Raw genomic sequence first — 26,225 nt, forward strand, 5'->3', positions numbered from 1 at the left:
ACTTGGATGATCACAATTTTATGGATGAGAAAAACAGGATTGAAATCATTTCCGCCAATTGCTCAGAATCTCACAGCAAGAGAGGTGGACACTAAATTAAACCTCAAGCATTTCGACTCTTAACAAAATGCATATCCTCTTTCTCTTCAGTACTTCTCTGCGTGTCACCAAATCCCCTCATCTCTGGTTCTCTCCTGAAACTTGATTCCATGAGAGCTACTGACTAAAGGTAAGTTACCAGTTGTCTACATATGAACATGGCTCAACTCTTCCAAGAGTTGAGACACTTTTGTTTGTTATGTTGACTTTCAATTCATGCCTGTTATCTCAGATTCCCATGGTTCAGACTAGCTGAGGCGAATGATCTCATTTTGCAGAGATAAATCAGGGTGTTATGGGCTAAATTGTGTCTCTACCCCTGCAAATGTATTCATTGGTGCCCTAACACCCAGTGTGGCAGTATTTGGGGATAGGACCCATAAGGAGGTAATAAAGGTTAAGTGAGGTTGTAAATCTAGGACCTTAATCCAGTAGGCTTGGTGTTCTTTTTTTTTTTTTTTAAGATTTATTTATTTATTTATTTATTTATTTATTTATTTATGATAGACAGAGAGAGAGAAAGAGAGGCAGAGACATAGGAGGAGGGAGAAGCAGGCTCCACGCCGGGAGCCTGACGTGGGACTCAATCCGGGGACTCCAGGATCGCGCCCTGGGCCAAAGGCAGGCGCTAAACCACTGAGCCACCCAGGGATCCCTAGGCCTGGTGTTCTTATGAGAAGAGCCACCAGAGATCTTTTTCTCTATATATAAGCATAGCAGAAAGGCCATGTGAGGACTCAGGGAGACGCTGGGCATTTACAAGTCACAAAGAGAGCCTTCACCCAGAAATCAAATCTGCCTGCATTTTGATCATGGATGCCTAGCCTCCAGAACTCTGAGAAAAGACATTTCCATTGTCCAAGCCACCCAGTCTCGGGTATTTTGTTATGGCAGCCCTTACAAATTAATACACAGGATTTCAGGAAGATTTGCGTATCTTATCTACACAACTCTCAAAAACAACAATGTCTGGTGAAGGGTGAATGCCTGCTACTCATTGTGTGCTGTGTCACTGTGAAACATGCACCTAATGTCCTCAACTAATAAGTGGGAGACCCAGGATTTAAAAGTTAGTCTATCTGACATTAATGCCCGTATATTTTCCACAGGGTCTAGAGCCAGCATTACCAAAAGAACTAAATCCAAACCCAAGGCCATTTTTGCAGAAGATAAAATAGCCCCACATAATCCCCTCTCTGCTAGAGTCATTAGTGATTTCTTTCTGGGTTTCCCTGTGATTCACATGAAAGCTCTAGAATCTAAGTCCAGCTCTGCCCCTTAGTAGGTTTAGGACCTTTGGTTTGGGGATTTTTTCCCCCATTTTTCTTTTTCCTCATCTCAATCCTACTAGCATTGTTGCCTAGATACCAATCCTGGTTCTGAAAAATATTTTATCACAGCTGGTTGAGTGCCTTGGGGGCATAATAAAGATTCAGTTGAGCAAGAAAGGAATAATGGGTCCCCTCTGGTGTCCATGTCGGCCCTTCCAGAGGGTAGGGTGTTCTGGGTCCTGCTCAGAGTGTCCTGAACATGCCTTTAGGGGGTGGGTCCAGGTGAATCTCCAGAAGGTGCCTCACAAACACTGCACATATTTATTACCACCTCTGTGACTTCATGAATATTCAGGAATATAACTTTCCATGATCTTTGGGAGAAGTCTCATTAGAATTGACAGCATTTTTCTAAATTTACCCATGGGGCAGTGGCTCAGTCAGTTGAATGGCTGACTCTTGATTTCCACCCTCTGCCCCACCCCTCCTCAAATAAATAAATCTTAAAAAAAAAAAGAAAGAAATACTTTAAAAACAAATAAATAAAATTTACCCCAAAAAAAGAGAGAAATAAATCAAAGTCAAAGATGGTCTCTTCCCTGACAACAAAAGCTCCAGTATTGGCCACAAACGTTAGCTGATTTTTTTTTTTTTTCGTTAGCTGATTTAAATAAAAGGTATGGAGAACTGGTCTCACATTCCCACTGATTTTGTTTGTAGCATCCTGGACAGTCATTGTTATGGCCTGGAAACAGTGGTGTAAGATGAGTAACTAGAATTAACTGAAAGAAAGAAAGAAAGAAAGAAAGAAAGAAAGAAAGAAAGAAGAAAGAAAGAAGGAAAGAGGAAAGGAAAGGAAAGGAAAGGAAAGGAAAGGAAAGGAAAGGAAAGGAAAGGAAAGGAAAGGAAGGAAGGAAGGAGGGAGGGAGGGAGGAAGGAAGGAAGGAAGGAAGGAAGGAAGGAAGGAAGGAAGGAAGAAAGGAAGGGAGGGAAAGATATTCACTGGGTTCTCCAGTGGGATGCATGTGGCCCCAGCATTTCAGAGATCCAGCGTGCAGGTTCAGAAAGCAAAAGTAACTTCCCAGGGTCACTCAGCTGGCTGCCTGGAATGAACCTGTGCTCTGCCACTTCTGACTCAGTTTCCCCATATGTCAAGCCAGAGACACAATTCCCACAACATGAAGCTGTTTGAGACCTCTCCCAGCCTCATCCCCGCCGTGTTGCTTACAGGGGACTGACAGGTGACCTCCTTATCTGCAGAGCCCAGAGACTGTGTCAAGATCCATCCATTTTAGCAAAATAGCAAAACACAAAGAGCAAAAACCTATGTGTCAGATAGGAGAAACCCAGCTTCTCCTGGCTCTGTGCTTTTATCAAAGTTCCCCCACTGCCCTCAAATTCCATTTTTTCATCTCTACTTGGAAAAGGCAGATGTGTTTCTAACCAGTAGCCAGTCCTCCTATGTCTGCAAATGGGCTGTAAGTGAAGTAACTCTGGGAAGACCTTAGCTCAGAAGGACATGGAAGTGTGAGGTTAGCCCTGGGGGTTCACCAGGACTCCAGGTCCCCCCCCATTTACAGGTACTCACTCCTCCACTCCTTATCTCTCTTACAAAGTGGACAGACCTCTTCCACTCTCCCCAGTTCCCTCCAGAGATGGTGACTGGAAAAGGTATGCAAACATCCATCAAGCCCATACAATGGAATTGGAGTTAAGATCTGTCCTCCACGTAGGGTGCCTAGGTGACTCAGTCGGTTAAGCGTCTCTTTTTTCTTAAAAAAGACTTTATGTATTTGTTCATTAGAGACACACAGAGAGAGCCAGAGACCAAGACAGAAGAAGCAGGCTCCATGCGAGGACCCCGATGTGGGACTCGATCCCAGGACCCCAGGATCATGATCATGATCTGACCCAAAGGCAGACGCTCAACCACTGAGCCACCCAATTACTCCAAACGTCCAACTCTTAATTTCAGCTCATGTCATGATCTCAGGGTCGTGAGATGGAGCCCCACATTGGGCTCCTCTCTCAGCGCAGAGTCCTCTTGAGATACTCCCTCTTCCTCTGCTCCTCCCCCACTCACAAGCACTTCCTCTCTAAAATAAATAAATAAATAAATAAATAAATAAATAAATAAATAAAATCTTTAAAAAACAGTTATTAAGGGAGTAAACAGTACTCAATGGATATGGAAGGATCAAGCAAGCTACAGAGCAAGGGTGCCCAAACTTCAGCGAGCATCGGGTCACCTGGAGTGCTGGCTACTGCTCAGGAGGGCTGGTCCTGGCCCCAGGGTTCCAGCAGGTCTGGTGTGGGGGCTAAGGATTTGCATTTTTGACTCTTGTGCAGGTGAGTTCCTAAACCATGTTCCTGATTCTTCTATGCACCCCATGATTTAGGGCACAGAGAACCTGCCGTGGGGTCAGTCCGGGTGCCGGGTGCTGCGAGAGCAGCTCTCATGGGAGGAGCAGGAGCAGAGGGTATAAATTAGAGGCAAGTATCTGCTCAGACGCAGGCCATCTGCAGGTCACTGGAGGTGATGAAAAGTCTAGCGAGCTGGCTGTCCCTGGCTGTCTGTATGAGTGGGCTGAAAGCAGGTGGGTGAAGGAGGGGAGAGGGGGGTCACGGCAGGAAGGGGAGACACAGGATGCAGCAGGGCAGGAGCCAGATTCAACCCACTGTCTCTGAGGTCTTTGACACACAGCATAATAGCTGGTGCAAGACAGAGGATGTGGAGGCTCCGCTTATATCAAGTGTCTGAAATTGTCAAACTCCTAGAAACGCCGTGCAGAGGGGTGGACGCCAAGGCTGGTGAGAAGGGAGCCGGGGGCTTGCTGTTCTGTGTGTGCAAAGCTTCAGTCATGCAGGATGAGGACGGTCTGCCTGCAGTCAGAGTACTGTATCCTGCCCTTAAACGTGTGCCAAGAAGGTAGATCTCATGCAGAGTGTTCTTGCCACAATCAAAAAAAAAAAAAAAGAAAGAAAGAAAAAGAAAGAAAGAAAGAAAGAAAGAAAGAAAGAAAGAAAGAAGAAAGAAAGAAAGAAAGAAGGAAGGAAGGAAGGAAGGAAGGAAGGAAGGAAGGAAGGAAGGAAGGAAGGAAGGAAAAGAAAGAAAAGAAAAAAAAGAAAAGAAAAGAAAAGGACACTTGTTTTTTTAGTTGTTTTATTTGTTTGTTTTTTATTCATGAGAGACACACAGAGAGAGAGGCAGAGACATAGGCAGAGGGAGAAGCAGGCTTCTCACAGGGAACCTGTTGCGGGACTCGATCCTACGACCCCGGATCACAACCTGAGCCAAAGGCAGATGCTCAACCACGAGCCACCCAGGCATCCCGAAAGAGGACACTTATTATGTATTGTCTTGTAAAGTTCTCTTTTGTGATTTCCCTTTTATAACTTGAAGTTTGAACCGTCTAAATTGCCTCCCTAGAAAACAAATAAAGTCAATAGAGAGCAAGTGATCTTTATCTCAGTCATCGCTGTGGTAAGGTAGGCAAATCCCCTAGAAGAGCCCCTGCCCTGCATGCGCACAGGAGGGGTACACGGTGCTTTCCCACTCTCTGGAGCCAGAGAGACGGTACATGGTGTGGGGTGCCACGGGCTGTCCAAGCAGAAGGCACTGGAACCTGCTCGAGGGTTTGGGCTTAGGTTGGCGGGTTCTGGGGGCTGGGTGAGAAAAAGCCGGAGTTGGCTCCGTTGAATGCTGCCAGGGAGCAGGAGGTGATTCTGGGCCTGGGTGTCCACAAACCCTCTCCGTGGAGAAAGCAGGCCAGAGAGAGGAAGAATTGGTGGCGGAGCAGCAGCCACTCATGTCAGCCCAGGGGAAGGCGTGGCTGGTAACCTGGGGCACAGCGACCTGGACTCTACCTGTGCTTACACAAGATTCCAAGGCCGTCGGTCTTGCTGTCTCACTGTGTCACGATCTCACAGGACACCTGTCTGATGAGATGACTCTGAGTTGCTTGTGTCCAGCTGGAGAGTGGCATTGCGCAGCAGCAGGGGCCAGGCTCCGGGGTGTTGGGGGGCTGCTTTGTTTTCTCTCTGTCAACACACGGAGGGCGCTCAGTAGGTCTTCAGTATCAGTGCTGGTGTTTCTCCAGCATCATGAGCTGGGGGAGGACCAGGAGGACCAGGTGGGAGGAGTCAAAACCATTTATCGAATGGTAAAAATAGTAATGTTATATAAATAATAGTGAAAGGGAATATAAGGGAAGGGAGAAGAAATGTGTGGGAAACATCAGAAAGGGAGACAGAACGTAAAGGCTGCTAACTCTCTGCTAAAAATAGTAATGTTATATAAATAATAGTGAAAGGGAATATAAGGGAAGGGAGAAGAAATGTGTGGGAAACATCAGAAAGGGAGACAGAACGTAAAGGCTGCTAACTCTGCTAACGAACTAGGGGTGGTGGAAGGGGAGAAGGGCGGGGGGTGGGAGTGAATGGGTGACGGGCACTGGGGGTTATTCTGTATGTTAGTAAATTGAACACCAATAAAAAATAAATTAAAAATAATAATAATAAACCAAAAAAAATAGTAATGTTAGAAAAAAAAATAGTAATGTTAGGCTGGAAGTGTGATGTGAGAATGACCTGAAGCACAGTGACAGAAGGTCTGTAAGGATTTGGTACGTTCAGCCCTACCCGTAGATGAGAATGGCCAAGGACCGCTTCTGGGGACACCAGGGTCTGAAAGAAATAGCCTGTTCCCTGGAACCAGGCCAGGGTAGACGTGAGCCCAGGCTGCACCCATTTCTGACTGTGGACGATGTTTTGGGTGAAAATCTCTCTCTGCTCTTTCACCTGTAAAATGAGAAGCCTGCGGGTATTACAGACACCAGAGAGGAGAGGTGGGTTGATATTAGGCACCGCGGTGGCAGAGCCAAGAGCGCTGTGACGGACAAAGCAGAAAAGTCACCCCACAGCAGCTGGCATTTGTAACAAAATGTCAGCACCCGTGGTTTTATCCTAAAGTATCCTAACTCGCCACCAGAACCGAGAGGGGGCTCAGTTGTGTGGCAGCTCCTCTAAGGGTTCCGGGGACGGAAACAGTGCCAGTCCCCCCACCCCACCCCACCCCCGGAGACAGGATCATTTTAGAGGCTCGGTTTCTGGAGCCTTCAGTACCTGGACTATTTAGTTTTGTGGCTTTGAAAGTGATTCCCTTCTCTACAGCTCCACTTCTGTATCTACAAATTGGAGGTCATTATTAATATATAACCCATAAATATAGCCTATAATAATCCCAACCTTACAGGGGCAGTGCAAGCATCGGTGTCAATGAGATAATTGGCATAAGGCGCTAAATACAAAGGTGGGCACCTAGAGAACCACCTCCAATGACCATTTATTTAGCCATGCCTTCAAAATCATTGACATCTTGTTGGCTTCTCTCTGGAGACCGAGGCCATGATCCCTTAACATGGATGCCAGACACACCACACAGTAGCTCCCGAGTTAGAGTGTCATCCAAATCTACAGCATTGTAGTATCTTAGCATTGTTGTATCAGGGATAAAGTGAGGATTATGGATTAAGTCTTAATGGACTTAATCAAGGATTAAGTCACAATGGACTTAATCATGGATTAAGTCACAATGGACTTAATCATGGATTAAGTCACTTGCACAGGTAAAGTGACAATTCCAAGATAGTAGCAATATCATTTTCAGAACACAGCCTCTGAAGTCAGACTTCTTGACTCTCGACCTGGTTCTCACCAGTTGGTGGTCACATGACTCTGGTCCCGTTTTCTCATCTGTAAACTGTTGGGAGAATGGGGAGAACGGGAGAGCTCTAAATTAGAACGTCTCCTAGGGCTGTTTTGGAGGTCAACTGAGAACAGTAACTATAACATAGCAGCAGCAGATTAGATCGTAACCAATGTTTTTGGGTAACGAGCTTTCTTACTTCCCTTCTAGTCTTTAACAAGACCTAACCTGGTTTTTATGGTCTAACCTCACTCCCCAGAATGGGCTCAGGGATGATATAAGAGCAAAGTTTTCCAAGAAGCAAAACGCAACAGAACAAAATCACCCCCGAGGTTACACTGAACAAACAGATTGTTTTCCTGAAACGTTAACATGTGGACAAAACCAAGAACATTCCCTCCAAACTTCAGACTTGTGGGATTTCAACCAATGGGTGAAAGTTGAGCAAACTAGATTTACTCCAACTTAGTCCAAGAAAAACCTTGGGAATAGTCGGAGCTCATACCTGAGTTAATGGGCTTTTCTGGGTAGATGTGAGATAGCCCACTCCTGTGGAAAGTGACCACAAAGTCATCCAGAATGTGATAGCGTACGTTTTTCTGCAACAGAAGGGCAGTTGGCTACATGTGCTTCAAGATATTTTAATAGTCATTAGTCTAGGAATGGAGTATTTTAGGAGGCGGTCTAAATTTTACCCTTTTTTTCTCTCTCTCTTTCAGAATTGATTTCCCATTTAAACCCTCCGGTTCTAGGTAAGGAGACACCTCTTTATATGTTAGCATCTCAAATGTCAGCCACAGCCATGAAAAAATATGTTCTTGAAGCTCCTCGCACTTCCCGCCATTTTGCTCTTTCTTTTGTTATTCTTCTGGCACCTTCCCTGGTCATGACAGCCAAATCACATATTCATAAAATACACCCATTTTAAGTGTACCATGCAATGATTTTTAGTAAATTTATAAAGGAGTATAAACATCACCACAATCCAGTTCTAGAACATGTTCATCACCCCCAAGAAGATCCCTTGTATCCATTTGCCATCACCCCACATTCTTGTCTCCAGGCACAAGCAACCACTAGTCTACTTTATTTCTCTATAGATTGGTCTTCTGGGCATTTCATATAAATGGAATCATACATGTGATCTTTTATACCTGCTTTTAAGTTAGAAAGTTAATCATGGAACTCATATGTGCTCACCATAGATAACGTTGCCTCAGTGTCTCAGTTCTTGGAAGAATTGATTCATTTCTGCACGTGGACAACTGGTACTCAGTTTTAACCTACACACTCATGAAATTGGGAATTTTGAGAGAAATGGAGGTGTGGGAACACTTTATGGGGTAATCAAGCCAGTGAAAGGGAAACTTCTTTTTTTTTTTAAGATTTTAATTTTATTCATGAGAGACACACAGAGAGGCAGAGACACAGGCAGGGGGAGAAGCAGGCTCCATGCAGGGACCCCGAAGTGAGACTCGATGCCGGGACTCCAGGATCATGCCCTGACCTGAAGGCAGGCGCTAAACCACTGAGCCACCCAGGGATTCCCAAAAGGGAAATTTTAGTCCTAAATGTTAGTTGGTTTCTTAACTACTTCAATCACCAACCACTTGTTTGGGGATTGAACCAACATAGCCTAAAGTATATACTGGAAAATATGGCCCATTAGCCCTCTTGACTTTGGGGTCAGAAGGAAGCTATTTTCAGAGCAGTCAGCAGGAATCAGAGTCTCTACATGTGGGGATCACATGCTGAGGACCAAAGCTGACCTTAGCAGGAGCCTCGTGACAGTGCCCAGTTCACTGGACTGATGTGGGGATATCATTAAATGCATTAGTGCTTGTAAATTATTTATAATATGTCCAACAGAGAGTAAACTATATTATATAAATATATAATAATAAATAATTTAATAAACATAACTAATGCTAACTCATACAAATTGTTAATTTAAAATATTAAATAATAAATATCAAAAAGACAAATAATATAGTCAAATAACAAAATGCTAACATACTTAATAAATAACATTATTAAATAATAAATATAATGTATATCAATAAATAACAAATAATTGCTAAATAATAAAAATAAATTTATCTTGTGTCAAAATTATTTCAGGCTTGTGAAGGGCCAACCAACACTTATTCGTTAAGTGTCTATTATGTGCCGGTCCCTATCTGTTGATATCATGGATCTAGTTTTGAACCAGATACATAGGGTCATTTCTGACAAATGAGAAAGATTCTGAACAAGTCATTGTGCATTAAATAATTATAAGAAGTGAGAACTTGTGCAAAAGTGCAATACAAGTGGATCTAACACAGTCTGGATGTTCCAGAAATTTCCATGAAGATTCACATCTAGGCTGAACCTAAGAGGAGGGTGAACAGGCAAAGAGTGCAAGATTTTCCTGCCAGGCAGGGAAAATTGTGTGAGTAAATCCCCAAGGTGAGAAAGATGGTGGCACACTCAGGATGCCTAAGAAGGCATGAGGAGAAAGAACACAGGAAAGGTGATCCACCATGAGGCTTGAAGTCCAACATCAAGCAGAATATCATAAGCCATTTCAGTGCTACTTCTCATCCTGAGAGTGGTGGGTTATGAATAGGTTCAGGGGAGGGGCAGGCTGGTCTTTGGGAATAAACATTTCTCTGCAGTGTGGAGAATGGATGGGACAAATAGGATGGAGGCATCCAGAAATAAGTTATTGTCATAGGCAAGGCAAGTCATGATGCTAGGTAGTGATCAAAGTGCAGAGAGGAGTGGATAGCTTTGAGAGATACTCAGGACCCAACTCTGGCAGCTAAGAGACTTACTTTTCTAGGACAGAGGGAGAAATGAGAGTATGAGAAAGACTCCAGAATTTTGGCTTACAAGATGAAGTGTGGGCCCTCTGGTCACGTATATTTAGTGCCACACACAGGGAATGCAATTGGTGAGACCAAACACATGTGGACATGGAGCAGTGAGTGGGCAAACATGGTGCCATAATTGGGACTGGTGTTAGAAAGTCAATTCCCTTTGCAAGCTTGACCCACACCTGGCATGTTTCCTCTTTTCCAGAGTTTGTTAACAGTACCTGTGTCTTTCCATTTATGTTTGGTGACACCATCTACTACAACTGCATCTCTGTCCACAGCGATTATGATTGGTGTTCACTCGACAAGAAATTCCGAGGGAGATGGCGGTACTGCACCGGCGAAGGTAGGCATGGTTAGGATGGGCTGTCTTGGATGCCTAAGGATCCAAGAAGTGACTGACTACTACAGTAGCTAAGTGACTTTGGCATTGGATAAATGTGACTCTGAATCCTGACTGTTCTACATGTGTTGACCTCTTTGAAAATAGTTGGGTATGGTAGACAAAACATACGTTGTGAGTTTAGCGATGGTTGATCCTAAAACTTGCCGTGTCCACATTTCCCCTTCTGCTCCATCCTTTCTCTGCAGATCCCCCCAAGTGTACCTTCCCCTTCTTCTTCAGAAGCAAACTCTTTCACAAATGCACCAAAGAGGGCTATATTTTGAATTGGAGTTGGTGCTCATTGACAAAAAACTATAACCAAGATAGAAAATGGAAGAAATGCTCTCCTCATAAGTAAGTTGGCTGGGGAAGGAGGGTGTGTATGTGTGTGTGTGTGTGTGTGTTGAGGAGAGGTCTCTTAAAGAGGGATACCTTCTATGTTAATGGAAAAGGAAGCTTGAAGTCTGCATTACCCAGTGATGGGTTAGATTGCGAGGGTCAGCAAATGTTTCCTCTAAAGGGTCCATTCGTAAGAATTTTAGGCTTCACGGATCTTATGGTCTCTTATATACTCAACTTTGCCCAGTAGCACAAAAGTAGCCACAGGCAATAAAAAAAAAAAATGAGCATGGCTGTGTTCCAATAAAACTTTATCTATGGACTCTGAAGTTTGAATCTCATATAATTTTCAAGGGTCACAAAGTATCAATCACCTTCTGATTTTCATTTTCAATTAACCACTTAAAAATTAGAAAACCAGGTCAGCCTGGATGGCTCAGAGGTTTAGCGCCACCTTCAGCCCAGGGCCTGATCCTGGAAACCCAGGATGGAATCCCACGTCAGGCTATCTGCATGGAGCCTGCCTCTCCCTCTGCCTGTGTCTCTGACGCTCTCTCTCTCTCTCTCTCTCTGTGTGTGTGTGTGTCTCTCATGAATAAATAAATACATAAAAATCTTAAAAGAAAATAAGAAAACCAGTAGTTCATGGGTCATAAAAATAGATGACAGGTTGGATTTGGCCTCTGGGCTCTAGCTTGCTGGCCCCTGGTTTGAATGATCTGTCCTTGACCCCATGAAATGAAGAAATGAGGTTAGTTTCCTTTGAAAAGAAGATATGGGAAGGAGAAGAAGGACATTACCCCTGCTGTCGCAGTCACATCCCTTCTTTGCTTCCTATTCTCTTCCACAGAAGGAAATCCAACTAGTGGCTCAGGATGTGTTCTTCTGCATTTATTCTGTGCATTTACACAATATAACAATTTTAAGGTCTTTTAAAACATGAATGAATGATACTATCCCTTTTGTCCTATGACTTGATCTTCATTTAAATATACACATCAGGAAGATTTTTCCACATGAATGCATAAATCTACCTCAGTTTTCTTCACACTTTCACCAAATATCAAAATATGGATATACTATTATCCTATTAAAGTATATTTGCTTGTCTTTAATGGGTGCCTTCTACATTGATTTTTAAGCGTGTGAGGGTTGGCTTTTTAAAAATTATTATTACTGCGGATCCCTGGGAGGCCCCGTGGTTTAGTGCCTGCCTTCAGCAAAGGGCATGATCTTGGAGTCCAGGATCAAGTCCCTCATCGGCTCCCTGCATAGAGCCTGCTTCTCCCTCTACCTGTGTCTCTGCCTCTCTCTCTCTTTCTCTGTGTGTGTGTCTCATAAATAAATAAATAAATAAATAAATAAATAAATAAATAAATATTTTTAAAAATAAATAAATAAAAATAAATTTTTTTATTATTATTAGAAGAGCTGAGTGGAACCACTGGGTCAAAGGATATGTACATCTCAAGTGTGTGCATTACATTTTAGGTTATTCCAAATTATCCTCCATCAACATTATTAGACTGCTCATTTCTAACTTTCTTAACACTGAAAAATATCAGTTTAATAAATTTGTTCAAATAACGGACCACGTAACTTGTGTTTAATAATCAAGGGTTAAAATAATCAATAATGACACTGATTTTGAGAGTGAAAGGGAAAGGCTTTAAACCCTCCTAAAGGCACCAATCTGCAAAGTGCCTCTGTCATGTTCCACTTACTCACACTGTTTAGTTCTTAGGGGTAGACCAGATCTCCCATCAGAAACGAACCCAATCATCCTGTCTTGGAGTGTGACAGACTGTGATACTATTCTAACCTCTGTTTTTCTCCCACAGTCTTTAAATAAGTCTTGGTGTCTTGAAGGGACAGAAGTTATAGGATTCATCAGCTGCCTCTCGGAATATATTGTCTCCCTAATTATTGCGGCAATAAAGATGTGATGCCTCTTCCATATGGATGACTCCTTTTGTTGGAAAAAGGCACAGCCAATGCTCAATGGTAATCAACGCAATGCTGGCCGTGGTGGGGTAGGGAACCAGTAGGACATTTGTGGGGAAGAGCAGGCATTCAAATCAAGATCCTGGTGAATTGCTAACTGTATAATATTTGGTAAGTTAAGCAAATTCTCAGAGAGATTCGAGCTTCCCCTCATGCAGTTTTAAAATTAAAGTATAATATACACATTTAGTTTTTTGAGGTAAAATTTATGACATAGAATTACCCACTGTAATGTGAACAACTCTGTGATATTTAGTACACGATATCATGCAAGCACCACCTCTATCTAGATCCAGAACATTTTCATTACCCCAGAAGGAAACCCTGTACCCATTAAGCAGACAGTCCCCCTCACCCCCTCCTCCAGCCCCTGACCACCACTCATCTTCTGTCTGTGCTATGGATTGGCCCATTATGGATGTTTCATACACGTGGAATCAGATGATATGTGACCTTTTGTGTCTGGCTTCTTTCACTTAGAATAATGTTTTTGAGGTTCATCCACTTTGTAGCATGTATCATTGTATCAATACTTCATTTCTTTTTTATGGCAAAGTAATATTCCATTCTATGGATCTACCACACTTCGTTTATTCATTGACATATATATTTTATAAAGTGCAAAGGTCATGTCTGTGGAGACCGGTGAATTTTCACAGACTATAGAGTCCATGTAACTGACCATCATACTAAGAAACAGATCATTTCCAGCCCTGCTTCCTGCCAACTTCCAGGCTCTAACCACCAAGTAGAACCACCCGCCTAGTTTCTGACCATGTAGATAAGTTTTATCTCTTTTTGTATTTCATACAGATCAAATCATACCCACATATCATGTGCATGGGATTTATCCCTGCTGTTTGTTTGTTTTTTAAGATTTTATTTATTGGGGATCCCTGGGTGGCACAGCGGTTTGGCGCCTGCCTTTGGCCCAGGGCGCGATCCTGGAGACCCGGGATCAAATCCCACATCGGGCTCCCGGTGCATGGAGCCTGCTTCTCCCCCTGCCTGTGTCTCTGCCTCTCTCTCTCTCTGTGACTATCATAAATAAATTTTAAAAAATTAAAAAAAATATTTTATTTATTTATTCATGAGAGACACAGAGAGAGAGAGAGGCAGAGACACAGGCAGAGGGAGAAGCAGGCTCCATGCAGGGAGCCTGATGCGGAACTAGATCCTGGGACTCCAGGATCGTGCCCTGGGCCGAAGACAGATTCCAAACCACTGAGCCACCCAAGGATCCCTATCCCTGCTGTTATATGTGGATGGAGATCCTTTTTCATTGGTGAATCAGTTTCCACTGTGTGAAGGCACTTCAAATTATTCATCCACGTTACTCTTGACAATCATCAGGGTGGTCTTCATCTGGGAATGTAAATGGGCAGCACAACTGTGAACATCCTATTGCATATCTTTGGTGAGCATATATTAAGATTAAGAATTGCTGAGTCAGGGCAGCCCGGGTGGCTCAGCGGTTTAGCACTGCCTTCAGCCCAGGGTGTGATCCTGGGGACCTGGGATCGAGTCCCACGTTAGGCTCCCTACATGGAGCCTGCTTCTCCCTCTGCCCGTGTCTTTGCTGCTCTCTCTCTCTCTCTCATGAATAAATAAATAAAATCTAGAAAGAAAGAAAGAAAGAAAGAAAGAAAGAAAGAAAGAAAGAAAGAAAGAAAAATTGCTGAGTCGAGGGCACCCCTGAGTCAGGGGTGGCTCAGTCTGTTGGGCATCTGCCTTCCACTCAGCCATGAACCCAGGGTCCTGACCTCACGTCCAGCTCACTGCTCCGCAGGGAACCTGCTTCTCCCTCTCCCTCTACCATTCCCTTCATTTGTCCTCTCTCTCTCGTCAAATAAATAGATAAAATCTTGGGGCGGGCCGGGAGCCTGAAGCTAGAGAGCCTCTTGGCGCCCAGCGGCTGCTCGCGGCAGCCCGGCGGCGGTCACCATGCCACAAAATGAATATATTGAGTTACACCAGAAGCGCTATGGCTATCGTTTGGATTACCATGAGAAAAAGAGAAAGAAAGAAGGTCGAGAGGCTCATGAACGTTCAAAAAAAGCAAAAAAGATGATTGGTCTGAAAGCTAAGCTCTACCATAAACAGCGCCATGCTGAGAAAATACAAATGAAAAAGACTATCAAGATGCATGAAAAGAGAAACACCAAACAAAAGAATGATGAAAAGACTCCAGAGGGAGCAGTACCTGCATATCTATTGGACAGGGAGGGGCAGTTCCGAGCTAAAGTACTTTCCAATATGATTAAACAAAAGCGAAAAGAGAAAGCAGCAAAGTGGGAAGTTCCTTTACCCAAAGTTCGTGCTCAGGGAGAAACAGAAGTATTAAAAGTCATTCGAACAGGAAAGAGAAAAAAGAAAGCATGGAAGAGGATGGTCACTAAAGTCTGCTTTGTTGGAGATGGCTTTACTAGAAAACCACCTAAATACGAAAGATTCATTAGGTCAATGGGCTTACGTTTCAAAAAGGCCCATGTAACACATCCTGAATTGAAAGCCACCTTTTGCCTGCCAATACTCGGTGTAAAAAAGAATCCCTCATCCCCACTATATACAACTTTGGGTGTTATTACCAAAGGTACTGTCATTGAAGTGAACGTGAGTGAGTTGGGCCTTGTGACACAAGGAGGCAAAGTTATTTGGGGAAAATATGCCCAGGTTACCAACAATCCTGAAAATGATGGATGCATAAATGCAGTCCTGCTGGTTTAACAGCAGTTCCAGGCAAGTAATCCCTTATAATTACTGAAGACTACACACCTGTCAGGAAGACCATCATTGTTGTGGTTCTGGATGCTACCAAACAGCCTTACATATCTACAGTCATCAAGACATTTATTCTACTGTAAAAAAGTTGAAATAGACATTTATTAAAATAAAAAAAAAAATCTTGGGACACCTGGGTGGCTCAGTGGTTGAGCATCTGCCTTCTGCTCAGGTCATGATCCCGGGGTCCTGGGATCAAGTCCTGCATCAGGCTCCCTGCATGGAGCCTGCTTCTCCCTCTGCCTGTGTCTCTGCCTCTCTCTCTCTCTGTATCTCTCATGAATAAATAAAATCTTTAAAAATAAATAATAGGTAAAATCTTTTAAAAAATTGCTGAGTCAGAAGGTATAAGTATGTTCAACATTCCTAGTTACTGGCAAACCATCAGACCATGGAAGTAGGTAGAAGACTCAGGATTTAGCGTATTAACCTTACGTCTGGGCACCGACTAACAACCCGAAGAGAGTCTGGGCAGAGGTGAGGGAAGACTTTTCTTTGTTTGCTGAATTCTTGAGAGGTCAAATGGAGGTGCCTGAGCCTCGTTCTCTACCATAAAGCAAAAGCCCACATGCAGTAGGACAGTGAAGTGGACAGTTCTTACGTCTGTCCTCTGGTAGCTTCCCCCACCGTTCCCATGGTTTGGTTAATTTGAGCCAATAAAAGTTTCCCTTTTTGCATAAGTTAATTCTATTAAGTTACAACCAAAAAAAAATCCCACTCCCAGGTTTCTCAGTCCAAGAATAAAGAGATTTTTGAGAAGGCAGCTTCACCCCTGCAGCTGATTCACCAACTATGGTCCCAGCTATAGACCTGGAAACAGCGCCTGGCCCTTGAGGCCCCAGCCACAACTGTTTGGTGTGGGGTCTGTCACGAGCACCCCAGGGATGCTAAGGGATGAGGTGGGGATGGGGGGGTGGGGGTATCTTGCACGCAGACCCACAGACCTCGGTCCCACAGTGGACCCTGCAGGGGCCCATGAACCAGCTCCAGCCCCTGGAGAACACTGATTCAGACACTCGCCCACAGACAAGGGCACCTTTGTGCAATTCCAAGAGCCCAATAGAAAAGTGTCAGGACATTGCCGGAATCAAACAGTACAAGCTTGGATGGACCCGAGAGGAAGAGTCTAACTTTACCTGTGTCACCCTTCCCCCACGGCAGCACAGCTGAGCAGCTAAGAGAGACCTTGGCCTTGATCCACCCCACCCAGGGGAAAGCAAGAGTGAGCTCCTGCCTCATCAGCTGGGCCGGATGCCACCCAGATGCTCATCACTCTTACCCCACCCAGAATACAGGCACACCTCATTTTCTTGTGCTTCACAGGTATTGTGTTTCTTACAAATTGAGGGATTTGTACAACCCTGCATGGAGCAAGGCTCTTGGCGCCATTTTTTAAAGTAAGCTCTAGGACCAACTTGGGGCTTGAACTCAAGACCCCAAGATGAAGAGTCACTCACTCTACCAACTGGACCAGCCAGGTGCCCCGGCTAGTGTCATTTTTTCCAACAGCATTTGCTCACTTCATGTCTCTCTGTTACATTTTGGTATTCTTACCATATTTCAAAATTTGTCATTATTTTTATGTTTGTTACGGTGACGTGTGGTCAGTGATCTTTGATGTTACTATTGTAATTGTTTTGAGGCACCACGAACCTCATCTGCGTGATGACAAACTTAATTGACAAATGCCATTCTGCATCTCTTCCCTAGTTCCTGAGATATGACAATGTTGAAACCAGGCTAATGAATGCCCCAACAGTGGCTTCTCAGTGTTCAAGTGAAAGGAAGAGTCACAGATCTCTGCCCGGGTGGCTCAGTTGGTCAAGCATCTGCCTTTGGCTCAGGTCATGATTTCATGGTCTTGGGATCAAGTCCTGCATCAGGCTCCCTGCTCAGCTGGGAGTCTGCTTCTCCCTCTGCCCCCTCCCTGTGCATACTCTCTCTCGTGTGCTCTCTCTCTCTCTCAAATAAATAAAATCTAAAAAAGGAAAAAGAAAGAAAGAAGAAAGAAGAAAGAAAGAAAGAAAGAAAGAAAAGAAAGAAGAAAAAGAAAGAAAGAAGAAAGAAAGAAAGAAAGAAAGAAAGAAAAAAGAAAGAAAGAAAGAAAGAAAGAAAGAAAGAAAGAAAGAAAGAAAGAAAGAAAGAAAGAAAGAAAGTCTAGAAATGATGACACTTATGAGGAAGACATGTTGAAAGCTAACACAGGCCAGAAGCTAGGCCTCTTGCGCCAGTTAGCCAAGTTATGAATGCAATGGAAAGTTCTCAAAGGAAATGGAAAATGCTACTCCAGAGAACACACAGATGATAAGAAAGCAAAACAACCTTATTGCTGATGTGGAGAAAGTTTAATGGTCTGGAAGAAAGAGCAAACCAGCCACAACGTTCCCTTGAGCCAAAGCCTCACCCAGAGTAGCATCCTGACTCTCCTCAATTCTCTGAAGGCAGAGAGATGTGTGGACGCTGCAGATGATACGTTTGAAGCTCACAGAGGTTGTTGTGAGGTTTAAGGAAAGAAGTCTTCTCTGTAACATAAAAGCACAAGGGGAAGCAGCAAGTACTGATATGGAAGCTGCAGCAAGAGATCCAGAAAGTCTAGCTAAGGTAATTAAAGAAGGTGTCTGCACTCAACAACAAATGTTCAGTGCAGACGAAAGAATCCTCTAGTAGTGCCTGGGTGGCTCAGTCGGTTAAGCATCTGCCTTTGGCTCAGCTCATGATCCTGGGGTCCTGGGATCGAGCCCTGTGTCAGGCTCCCTGCTCAGCAGGGAGTCTACTTCTCCCTTTCCCTCTGCTCCTCCCCCCACGCTCATGCTCTCACTCTCTCAAATAAATAAATAAAAATCTTTGAAAAAGAAATTAAAAAATAAAGAACCTTCTATTGGAAGAACACGCCATCCAGGACTTTCCTAGCCAGAGAGGAGAAGCCAGTGCAAACAGGCTTACAACTTACTGAAAGCTGAGGTGGTGGTTAGCATTTCCTAGCAATAATATATACATGGATTTTTTTTTTTAGACATAATGCTACTGCACGCTTCACAGACCACAGTATAGTGTGAACAGAATCTTTACATGCACTGGGATACAAAAAAATTTTTCATTTGACTTGCTTTGTTGCAATACTCGCTTCACTGCGGTTGCCTGGCATTTGGTTGGGAAGCATACACGGGCACACCTTGGGAATATTGGGGTCCGGTGCCAGGCCACGTATTCCCTCTCTTCCTCAGAAAAAAATAATGTTAAAAAAAATTAAGGTTTTCTCTGTGAAAGATCTTGTTCAAAGAACGAAAAGATGAATTACAGATGGGGAAGTATATTTGTAAATAACACATCTGGCAAATGACTTGTTCCAGAAGAGACCAGAATATATAAAGAGCTCTCCAAACTCAGCAGTAAGAAAACGATTTAAAAAAAAAAAGTTTTTGTGCTCGCTTCGGCAGCACATATACTAAAAAAAAAAAAAAAAAAGTTTTTTAATGAACAAAACATTCGAACAAACACTTCACTAAAGAGACTATAAGGATGGCAAATAAATACAAGATATTTAGCATCATTAGCCCTAGGGGAAATATAAATTAAAGCCACACTAAGACACCAGGTGTGGGTGGCTCATAAACAACAGAAATTTATTTCTTACGGTGCAGGAGGCTGGAGGTCTGAGGTCAGGGCGCCAGCATGATGGGGTGAGGGCTTTCTTGTGAGGGGCAGACTTCTTGTCTCTGAACAGGGCAGAAGGGGGGGGCGGGACGAGCTCTCTGAAGCTTCTTTTATAAGGGCCCAGTCGTAATCCACTCACCCTCCCAACCTAATCTCCTCCTAAAGACCCCACCTGCTAATACCATCACTGTGGACCTTAGGTTTTCGACATAAGAATTTGAAAGGGGTGCCTGGGTGGCTCAGGTCACAATCTTGGGGGTCCTGGGATCGAGCCCCACATGGGGCTCCCTGCTCAATGGAGAGTCTGCTTCTCTCTCTTCTTCTGCTGCTCCTCCTGCTTGTGCTCTCTCTCTCTCTCTCTCTTTGTCAAATGGATAAATAAAATCTTAAAAAAAAAAAAAAAAAGGATTTGAAAGGGCCACAAACCTCAAGCCACAGCACTAGGGTAAATGCAAAATTGATTGTAAGCCACTCTGGGAAGCAGGCATCCTCTTACCTATTTCCTGCTCCTATAAGTTCAGTGTCACAGCAACATTTTGTGTCTGGATCCCTTTATTCGTCATTATGCTCGTGAGATTTGAGCTCGAGTAACAATCATTTCATTGGACAAATGCATCAAAACTCATTTTAAATCCATTTTATTCCTGATGGGCATTTGGGAAGTTGCTGGCTTGGGTTCTATCATCCTTAATGCACCTTTGACTGTATCTTTCTGCAGTCTCTTGGGGCACACTTCTGTGGGGTACACACTATGGACTGGAATTGCCTAATCCTAAAACGTGTGTGCATTAGGATTTAATGACTTCAGGCAACTGCTTTCCAAAGAGACTGTTCCCAATTTAAATTCCCATCAGTCATGGTTCCTAATCCTTGCCAAATTAATATTCTCTAGCTGTTCGATTTTAGCTTTAAATTAAAGTAATGGAAACAAATATGTTAACTTCTGTCCTTTTCCTGCTTTTCTCCCATTGAACCTGGAGTTTCCCATCCTGCCCAAGGTCGGTGCTGGGAAGCAACGGTGTGTGGGTGCCCCCTGGAGGCCTCAGGGCATCACAACAGGTATGTGCACACCCCGTTTCTCTGTCCTCCCAGGGTAGCCCTGAATGAACCCCATCTTTTTTAAAGGTTTTATTTATTTATTCATGAGAGACACAGAAAGGCAGAGACATAGGCAGAGGGAGGAGCAGGGTCCCTGTGGGGAGCCCGATGCGGGACTCAATCCGATGACCCCGGAGTCATGCCCTCAGCTAAAGCCAGACACTCAACCACTGAGCCACCAGGTGCCCCTGAACCCCATCTTTGATATGACCCGTGTCTCTAGGCATGTTGTTTACTGTACCAATACTAAATCTACACTAGTTTAGAGTTATTTCCTGGTAGGTATTTATTTAGAGGGATTTCAGGGAGTTAAAAAATTGGTTTTAATTTAAAAAAAAAATTTTTTTTTTCCTGAAGACAAAATCACTGGTGGATACTGTGTTCATTTACTATAAGAACAACCACCATTAAAAACTTTTCTTTCTTTTTGTGGCACTTGATTATTTTTAAGATGTATTTTACCAAAAGGGACAGTCAGATACAGCAATTCTGAAATTTTTTTAGTAAAATAAAGCGTGGTGTGGCCTTAATAATGACAGCAATGTTCACCTCCCCAAATCTATCTACTCCTCAGCAGAGATTTGACTGAGAACAGATACCAAGCTTTGCACATTAGACTCCCCATGCTGGGTCCTACCTCCAGACACATCGCTTAACTGGCCAGGGCAATGAGAACTTTAAAAACCCTAGGCGGGGGATCCCTGGGTGGCTCAGCGGTTTAGTGCCTGCCCTCGGCCCAGGGTGTGATCCTGGAGTCCCGGGATCAAGTCCCGCGTCGGGCTCCCTGCATGGAGCCTGCTTCTCCCTCTGCCTGTGTCTCTGCCTCTCTCTCTCTCTCTCTCTCTGTTTTCATATCATGAATATATAAATTTAAAAATCTTAATAAAAAAATAAAAACCCCTAGGCAGCCCTAATGGGTGGCAAAGTTTGAGAACCATGATTTAGAGCAGTGGTTCTTGAGGTATAGTACCCAGCCCAGCAGCGGGAGCATCACTTGGGAACTGAGAAATCCAGAGTCTCAGGCCCCGCCCTGATGTCCCGAAGCCCAAACCAGGGATCTGGACCAAAAGTAGGAATCTAGGTATCTAACCCGAGACCTCCCTGAGATGAGCAGCCTGCAGGGATCTGAGAGACTCTGGCAGACCTGGAGCTGGAGGGAGCAAGGTACTGTGGTGGGTTGGATGGAGGCCTCCCGTGAGCAGGTGCGGGTTAATCCAGGTGAGGTGTCTCATGGCCCACCTTCCCTCTGGCCAGGCCAAGGAGCCAGCACACCTGGGTCTCAGGTGATGATTGTGTCCGACTCAAACAGTGCTCCATCCTCTGCACCACTCAGAGACTCAGTGTGTCGCCCCTAGGAAATGGGTTACTTCTTCTATTTTCTCCAAGAAATGGAGCTCCATAGAAATTGAGACTAGAGGGCCACCTGGGTGGCTCAGTAGTTGAGCGTCTGCCTTTGGCTTAGGGCGTGATCCCGGAGTCCTATAATCAAGTCCCGTATTGGGGTCCCCACAGGGAGCCTGCTTCTCCCTCTGCCCGTGTCTCTGCCTCTGTGTGTGTGTGTCTCTCATGAATAAATAAAATCTTAAAAAAAAAGAAAGAAAGAAAAAGAAAAAGAATCAAGACTAGAAACTGTGACCATTCCTCCAGATGCCTGGAAAATGGCTATACTCTGCATCTTTCCCACACTTTGTTCCTCCGGGACAATGGGACATCGTGTGTCCCTGGGGCTGAGTCTACCCCACGCTGTTCCCTGGAAATCTCAAAATGGGCTTCCTCTCCACCTGCTGATTCAGATAGCCCACCTGTCCCTTCTGGCGAATGGCCCCTCATTTCCAGGGTTTCTGCTTGACTTTCTTCTTCTCTCTCTCCACTCCCCACAAGGTAAACATCCTTATTTTTTATATTTATTTATTTATTTGGTGAGCGGCAAAGTAGTTTATTGAGCGATAGGAAAGTGATAATACAGAGCTCCCGAAGAGGGAGGGGACCCAAGAGGGTTGCCCAGTAAACACACTCCTACCTGCACCATCTCCATCTCAGCCCCGAGCACCCAGAACAGAATTAAGCTTCTTAGACTCGGACCCATTTGTGGAAAGTCCTAACAATGAACTCTTTTCATATATCCAGAGCTCTTTTCCTACATACCCTGCAGCTGATTCCGAAAGCTTCACCTTCTCCAGAGTAAAACACACGGTAGCTTCTTACCTCTACTGCTGACGCCATGGATACCAGTGGACCCGCAAGAATCACCATGAAAGCCACTAAAGATGGAGCACTCTGGATCACAGGGATCACCACGGGTCCCAACAGATCGACAGTGTTGACTGGCCACGTGACTGAATGATCGACAGTGCCATAATTTTTTAAATTTTTAAATTTTTAATTTATTTCTTGGGGATCCCTGGGTGGCTCATGCTTGCCTTCCCAGGGCGTGATCCTGGAGTCCTGGGATCGAGTCCCACATCGGGCTCTGCATGGAGCCGCTTCTCCCTCTGTCTGTGTCTCTGCCTGTGTCTCTGCCTCTGTGTGTGTGTGTGTGTGTGTGTGTGTGTGTGTGTGTGTGATGAAAAAATGAATAAATTCTTTTAAAAAATTTTTTTTAATTTCTTGCTATGGGTTGGAAAACAGAAATTCTTGCTCTGGTGCTACCTTGGGGGATACAGATAGAGGGAAGTCCCAAGACCTGCCTTTGAGAACTTACCACCACCACCCCCAACACTTCCTGAGCTGAGCTGGCAACTCTAGATGCCTCCCTCGCGTGGGGATGGTCCTGGACACAACCCGGCCAAAGTTTCCTGAGAGATAATGAAGGTTCTTTGAACTCAGAGAAGGCAGGGGTGCTGGGGCTGGTTAGGTAAAAGGCGAAATGTAATTGAAAAGGTGAGAAGGGAGGGACCTGTGCTATTTAATCCACTCCCTTTCTGTGCAGCCAGGCAGGGCAAAAGCAAACGTCTCCAGTGTCACAAAATCCATCCATTTGCCATTCGGTGATGGCCATTTTGTGCCTGGAGGTCACCAGGGTCACCAGCCTCCTTCCCCATGCCCCAGGTGTGAGTCTGAATCTCATCTAAACCCCTACCCTCCACCTCCAAGAAGCCCTCAGGGACTCTATCTCAGCTCCCTCTCCTGGGAAAAATGCAAAATTAGATTTTTCCTTGCCATCCCCCACATTGTCCAGGGATGACGAGGGTGGGTTTTCAGTGGTTTGTGTGTACATCTGGGCCCTTCAGATAAGGGTTCTCACTACAACCTGGCCGTGTCTCCACATCCTCCCTGCCCCCTCCCATGCACACTCCCCTCCAGAGCCTGTCACATGAGTGTCCCTCCCCCCAAATCTGATCTAATTCTCTCTGCTCTGCCGAGGCTGGTCTGGCTTAAGAGGATTGGAGCATTTGGTAAATGGGACCAGGACAGGGTCAGAGAACCAGCTGTGGGGAGACCCAAGGGCCAGGAAGCCACGGGGGGATAGCAGAAGAGGGAGGGGGCAGACAAAGGGGCAGAGAGTAGGGGTGAAGGGCTCCCTGGCGTATTGGGAGGGGTGGTCGAAAATATCACAGATCAAAAAAATATCTTTAAAAAAATCAAACTAGCTGGCTCTGCAGGAGAATAAAGCGTTTACAAGATGACTATGAACTTTATTTTCAAAGTATCAACCCCAAAACAAGGTCCAGGTGAGTTTTTAGAATTGATAGCATTGAATCAGTTTTCTGGATACAAGTAACCAGCTGAATCCTCTACACAGGACAAACAGATTTCAAAATTAAATGGTCAATTATCTAAAAAGTCAGACATACTGGAGATAAAATACTAGAAATAGTATAAATACTAGAAATAGATAAAATACTAGAAATAAACCTACAGAAAGATGTACCCAAGACCTCTGTGGTTGAATAAGAATATTTATTTGGTGGAGAGTGTTCGGAAACAACCAAATGAATAAGCGATATGCTTAGATTGGAGTGCTCCGTGGTGTTGTAAAGATGTAAGTTCCTCCCCAAAACCATTTACAGATTTCATGCAATTTTAATTAAATTCCCAACGCAGTTGCTGGAGGCCTTTAGAAAGCTCAGAGCAACCACGAAGCCAACAGATGCCTGGAGCAGAGGTTCCATGCGACACCTGGGAATCCGAAGAAATGCCCACGTGCGTACTAAGTAGCCCGGTGGGGATACTCGTAGCAGCGCGACGACGACGTGCGGTGGCCACTCAGTGAACACAAAAGCCACCTCGGCAGGTAGATCAACGGGGGTATGTTCCTGCCGCAGAGGAGTAATCCGGGGTGCAGTCGGACGCAGTGCTGTCCCCACCCACATGGACGTGCGTTCGCAGAGAGCGGACACCCTAGTCCCTTCTGTCCCTTGCGAAGCTGCAGGACATTTCGGGAACAGATTCCCCTATGAATTCAGTAACACTGTCTGAGTCACTGTCATCGGCAGGGTCATCTCCCTCTTAGTATCCAGACATCAGGGGGAAAGGAGGTCCCTCCAAGGGGTCTCGGGGCGAGAGGAGCTCTGTGAAATCGGGGGCCAGCATGGGGTCAGGCGGGAAGTCCGAGGCGGAGGAGCCCTGAGGCCTAGTCGGGTCCAGGGCTGGGACAGGGGCCTGGGCAGCGGGGATGTGTCCCTGGGAGCCCTGCCCAGGGACCTGCCTGGTGGGCCCGAGGCTGGAGACACTGGGCTCTGCTGCCTGAGGGGTCAACGCGGGGCTGTGCACAGGGGAGCTGGAGATGCCTGGGTCCCCTGGGAAAGCAGGGCCAGCAGGGACAGGAACCCGGGCCCAGGTGGGGACAGGGGCTAGGACAGATTCAGGGGTGGGGGGGCCTTGGTCCATGGGCACGGCGCAGGCTCCCCGACCTCGTCCATTAGGCAGTCCCTGCAGCCTGGAGTGCTTGGCTCTGCGGTTCTTGAACCACACCTGGAGGGAGGGACAGAGGGGACAAGGAGGAGCTTTAGAAGGGCTTGCCTCTGGCCCAGGTGCGGGGCTGCTCCCGGGAGAACAGTGGGCCTCCTACCCTCCCTATGGCCCAGACCCAGTTCCAGGCCCCTGGGGTGCCGGGTGCAGGAGGCTGCAGGGGAGGGTGCAGAGGCAGGAGGGGCAGGGCTTGGACACCGCGGAGCCCAGGGGCCAGGAAGGGGCCTCCCCCAGAGGGTCCCCCACCTTCAGAGGCCCTGAGTTCTGGTGCCTGGTGACCCAGCAGGGTTTCAGACTGGGCAGGATGGTGTTGGCTGGTTTGTACAGCACGGGAGTTGGGGTGAGCTCGGGGTCCAGCCCTGGGTCTACACGGGGGGCCCCTTGCTAGCTGTGGGAGCCAGGGCAGCACTGGGACCTCTGGCCTCAGTCTGCTCAGCTGGAGCCCGGGAGGACGGGGAGGTGGCCCAGGAGCCCAGGCCCCAGGAAGTGCCACCTTCCCGGTGGATCTTGGGAAGACTGGGGACATGGAGGGGGTGCCGGGGGACCCAAAGTCATACCTGCACTTGGTGCTCCTCCAGATGGAGCCTGGCCGCCAGGGCCAAGCGTTCCTGGTAGCTAGGGTACTGGTTCGTCATGAAATGTCTCTCCAGCTCCTGCAGCTGTTCCTTGAGGTACACGGTGCGATCCCTCCGGGTCTTCCGGAGGTTTGGGGTCAGCCCGGGGCCTGGTGGAAGGAGAAACAGGGTCAGGTGAGTCACAGACACGGCCCCCAGTTGGCCCAAGACCCTTCCTCTGCCTGGGCCAGTCCCTTGTGAGCCCATGGGAGGCTCAGGACCGAGGGTGGGGGGCACAGCTGCGGACACGGGGTGGCATGTGGACCAGACGCCCTGGGCTCAGGTCCTGGCTCTCCACCTTCCAGCCAATTCCCTGTACCTGCCTGGTAATCCAACGTCCCAGGTCCACCAAGTCCCCCCAGCGCAGGGTGGGATGCCCCCGCCCGGACAGAGGATGCCCCCTCTGAACGCCCAGAAGGCCTGCGCAGCCCCAGCCCCAGCCCCAGCCCGCCAACCCGCCCCGGGCCCAGGCGCACCCGAGGGAGAGCCTGGCTCCTGCAT

General features: G+C 45.9%; 2 protein-coding genes across 6 annotated transcripts; one reads left to right on the forward strand and one right to left on the reverse strand.

Moving 5' to 3' along the window:
* Positions 1–6: 6 nt before the first annotated feature.
* LOC112645222 (ribosome biogenesis protein NSA2 homolog) lies at positions 7–15,694 on the forward strand. Of its 5 annotated transcripts, none has more exons than XM_035700767.2 (6): positions 7–229; positions 7,797–7,829; positions 10,144–10,284; positions 10,530–10,677; positions 12,504–12,666; positions 14,524–15,694. In XM_035700767.2, the coding sequence occupies exon 6, from the start codon at positions 14,611–14,613 to the stop codon at positions 15,391–15,393; it is 783 nt and encodes a 260-aa protein (XP_035556660.1). In that variant the 5' UTR covers positions 7–229; positions 7,797–7,829; positions 10,144–10,284; positions 10,530–10,677; positions 12,504–12,666; positions 14,524–14,610; the 3' UTR covers positions 15,394–15,694. The 5 variants fall into 5 exon arrangements, with proteins under 5 accessions (XP_035556660.1, XP_035556668.1, XP_048964937.1 ...); XM_035700775.2 differs by having other exon boundaries at positions 10,220–10,284; XM_035700771.2 differs by lacking the exon at positions 7–229 and adding an exon at positions 3,836–3,967.
* Positions 15,695–24,648: 8,954 nt separating this feature from the next.
* LOC118350917 (tetrapeptide repeat homeobox protein 2-like) lies at positions 24,649–26,225 on the reverse strand. The gene is made up of 3 exons (XM_035699759.1): positions 26,201–26,225; positions 25,668–25,834; positions 24,649–25,113 (listed from the first exon to the last, which is right to left on the reverse strand). The coding sequence occupies exons 1-3, from the start codon at positions 26,223–26,225 to the stop codon at positions 24,649–24,651; spliced, it is 657 nt and encodes a 218-aa protein (XP_035555652.1).

Source organism: Canis lupus, chromosome 1, assembly GCF_003254725.2.
Source record: "Canis lupus dingo isolate Sandy chromosome 1, ASM325472v2, whole genome shotgun sequence".
Classification (NCBI taxonomy): Eukaryota; Metazoa; Chordata; class Mammalia; order Carnivora; family Canidae; genus Canis; species Canis lupus.

Coding starts and splice junctions, on each gene's coding strand:
- LOC118350917 (XM_035699759.1), bottom strand. CDS start 26,225: ATGCAGGAGCCAGGCTCTCCCTCGG. Junction 25,835..26,200: donor GGAGCCAGGCTCTCCCTCGG/GTGCGCCTGGGC, acceptor TCCTTCCACCAG/GCCCCGGGCTGACCCCAAAC. Junction 25,114..25,667: donor TGGAGGAGCACCAAGTGCAG/GTATGACTTTGG, acceptor CCCTCCCTCCAG/GTGTGGTTCAAGAACCGCAG.
- LOC112645222 (XM_035700767.2), top strand. CDS start 14,611: ATGCCACAAAATGAATATATTGAGTTACACCAGAAGCGCTATGGCTAT.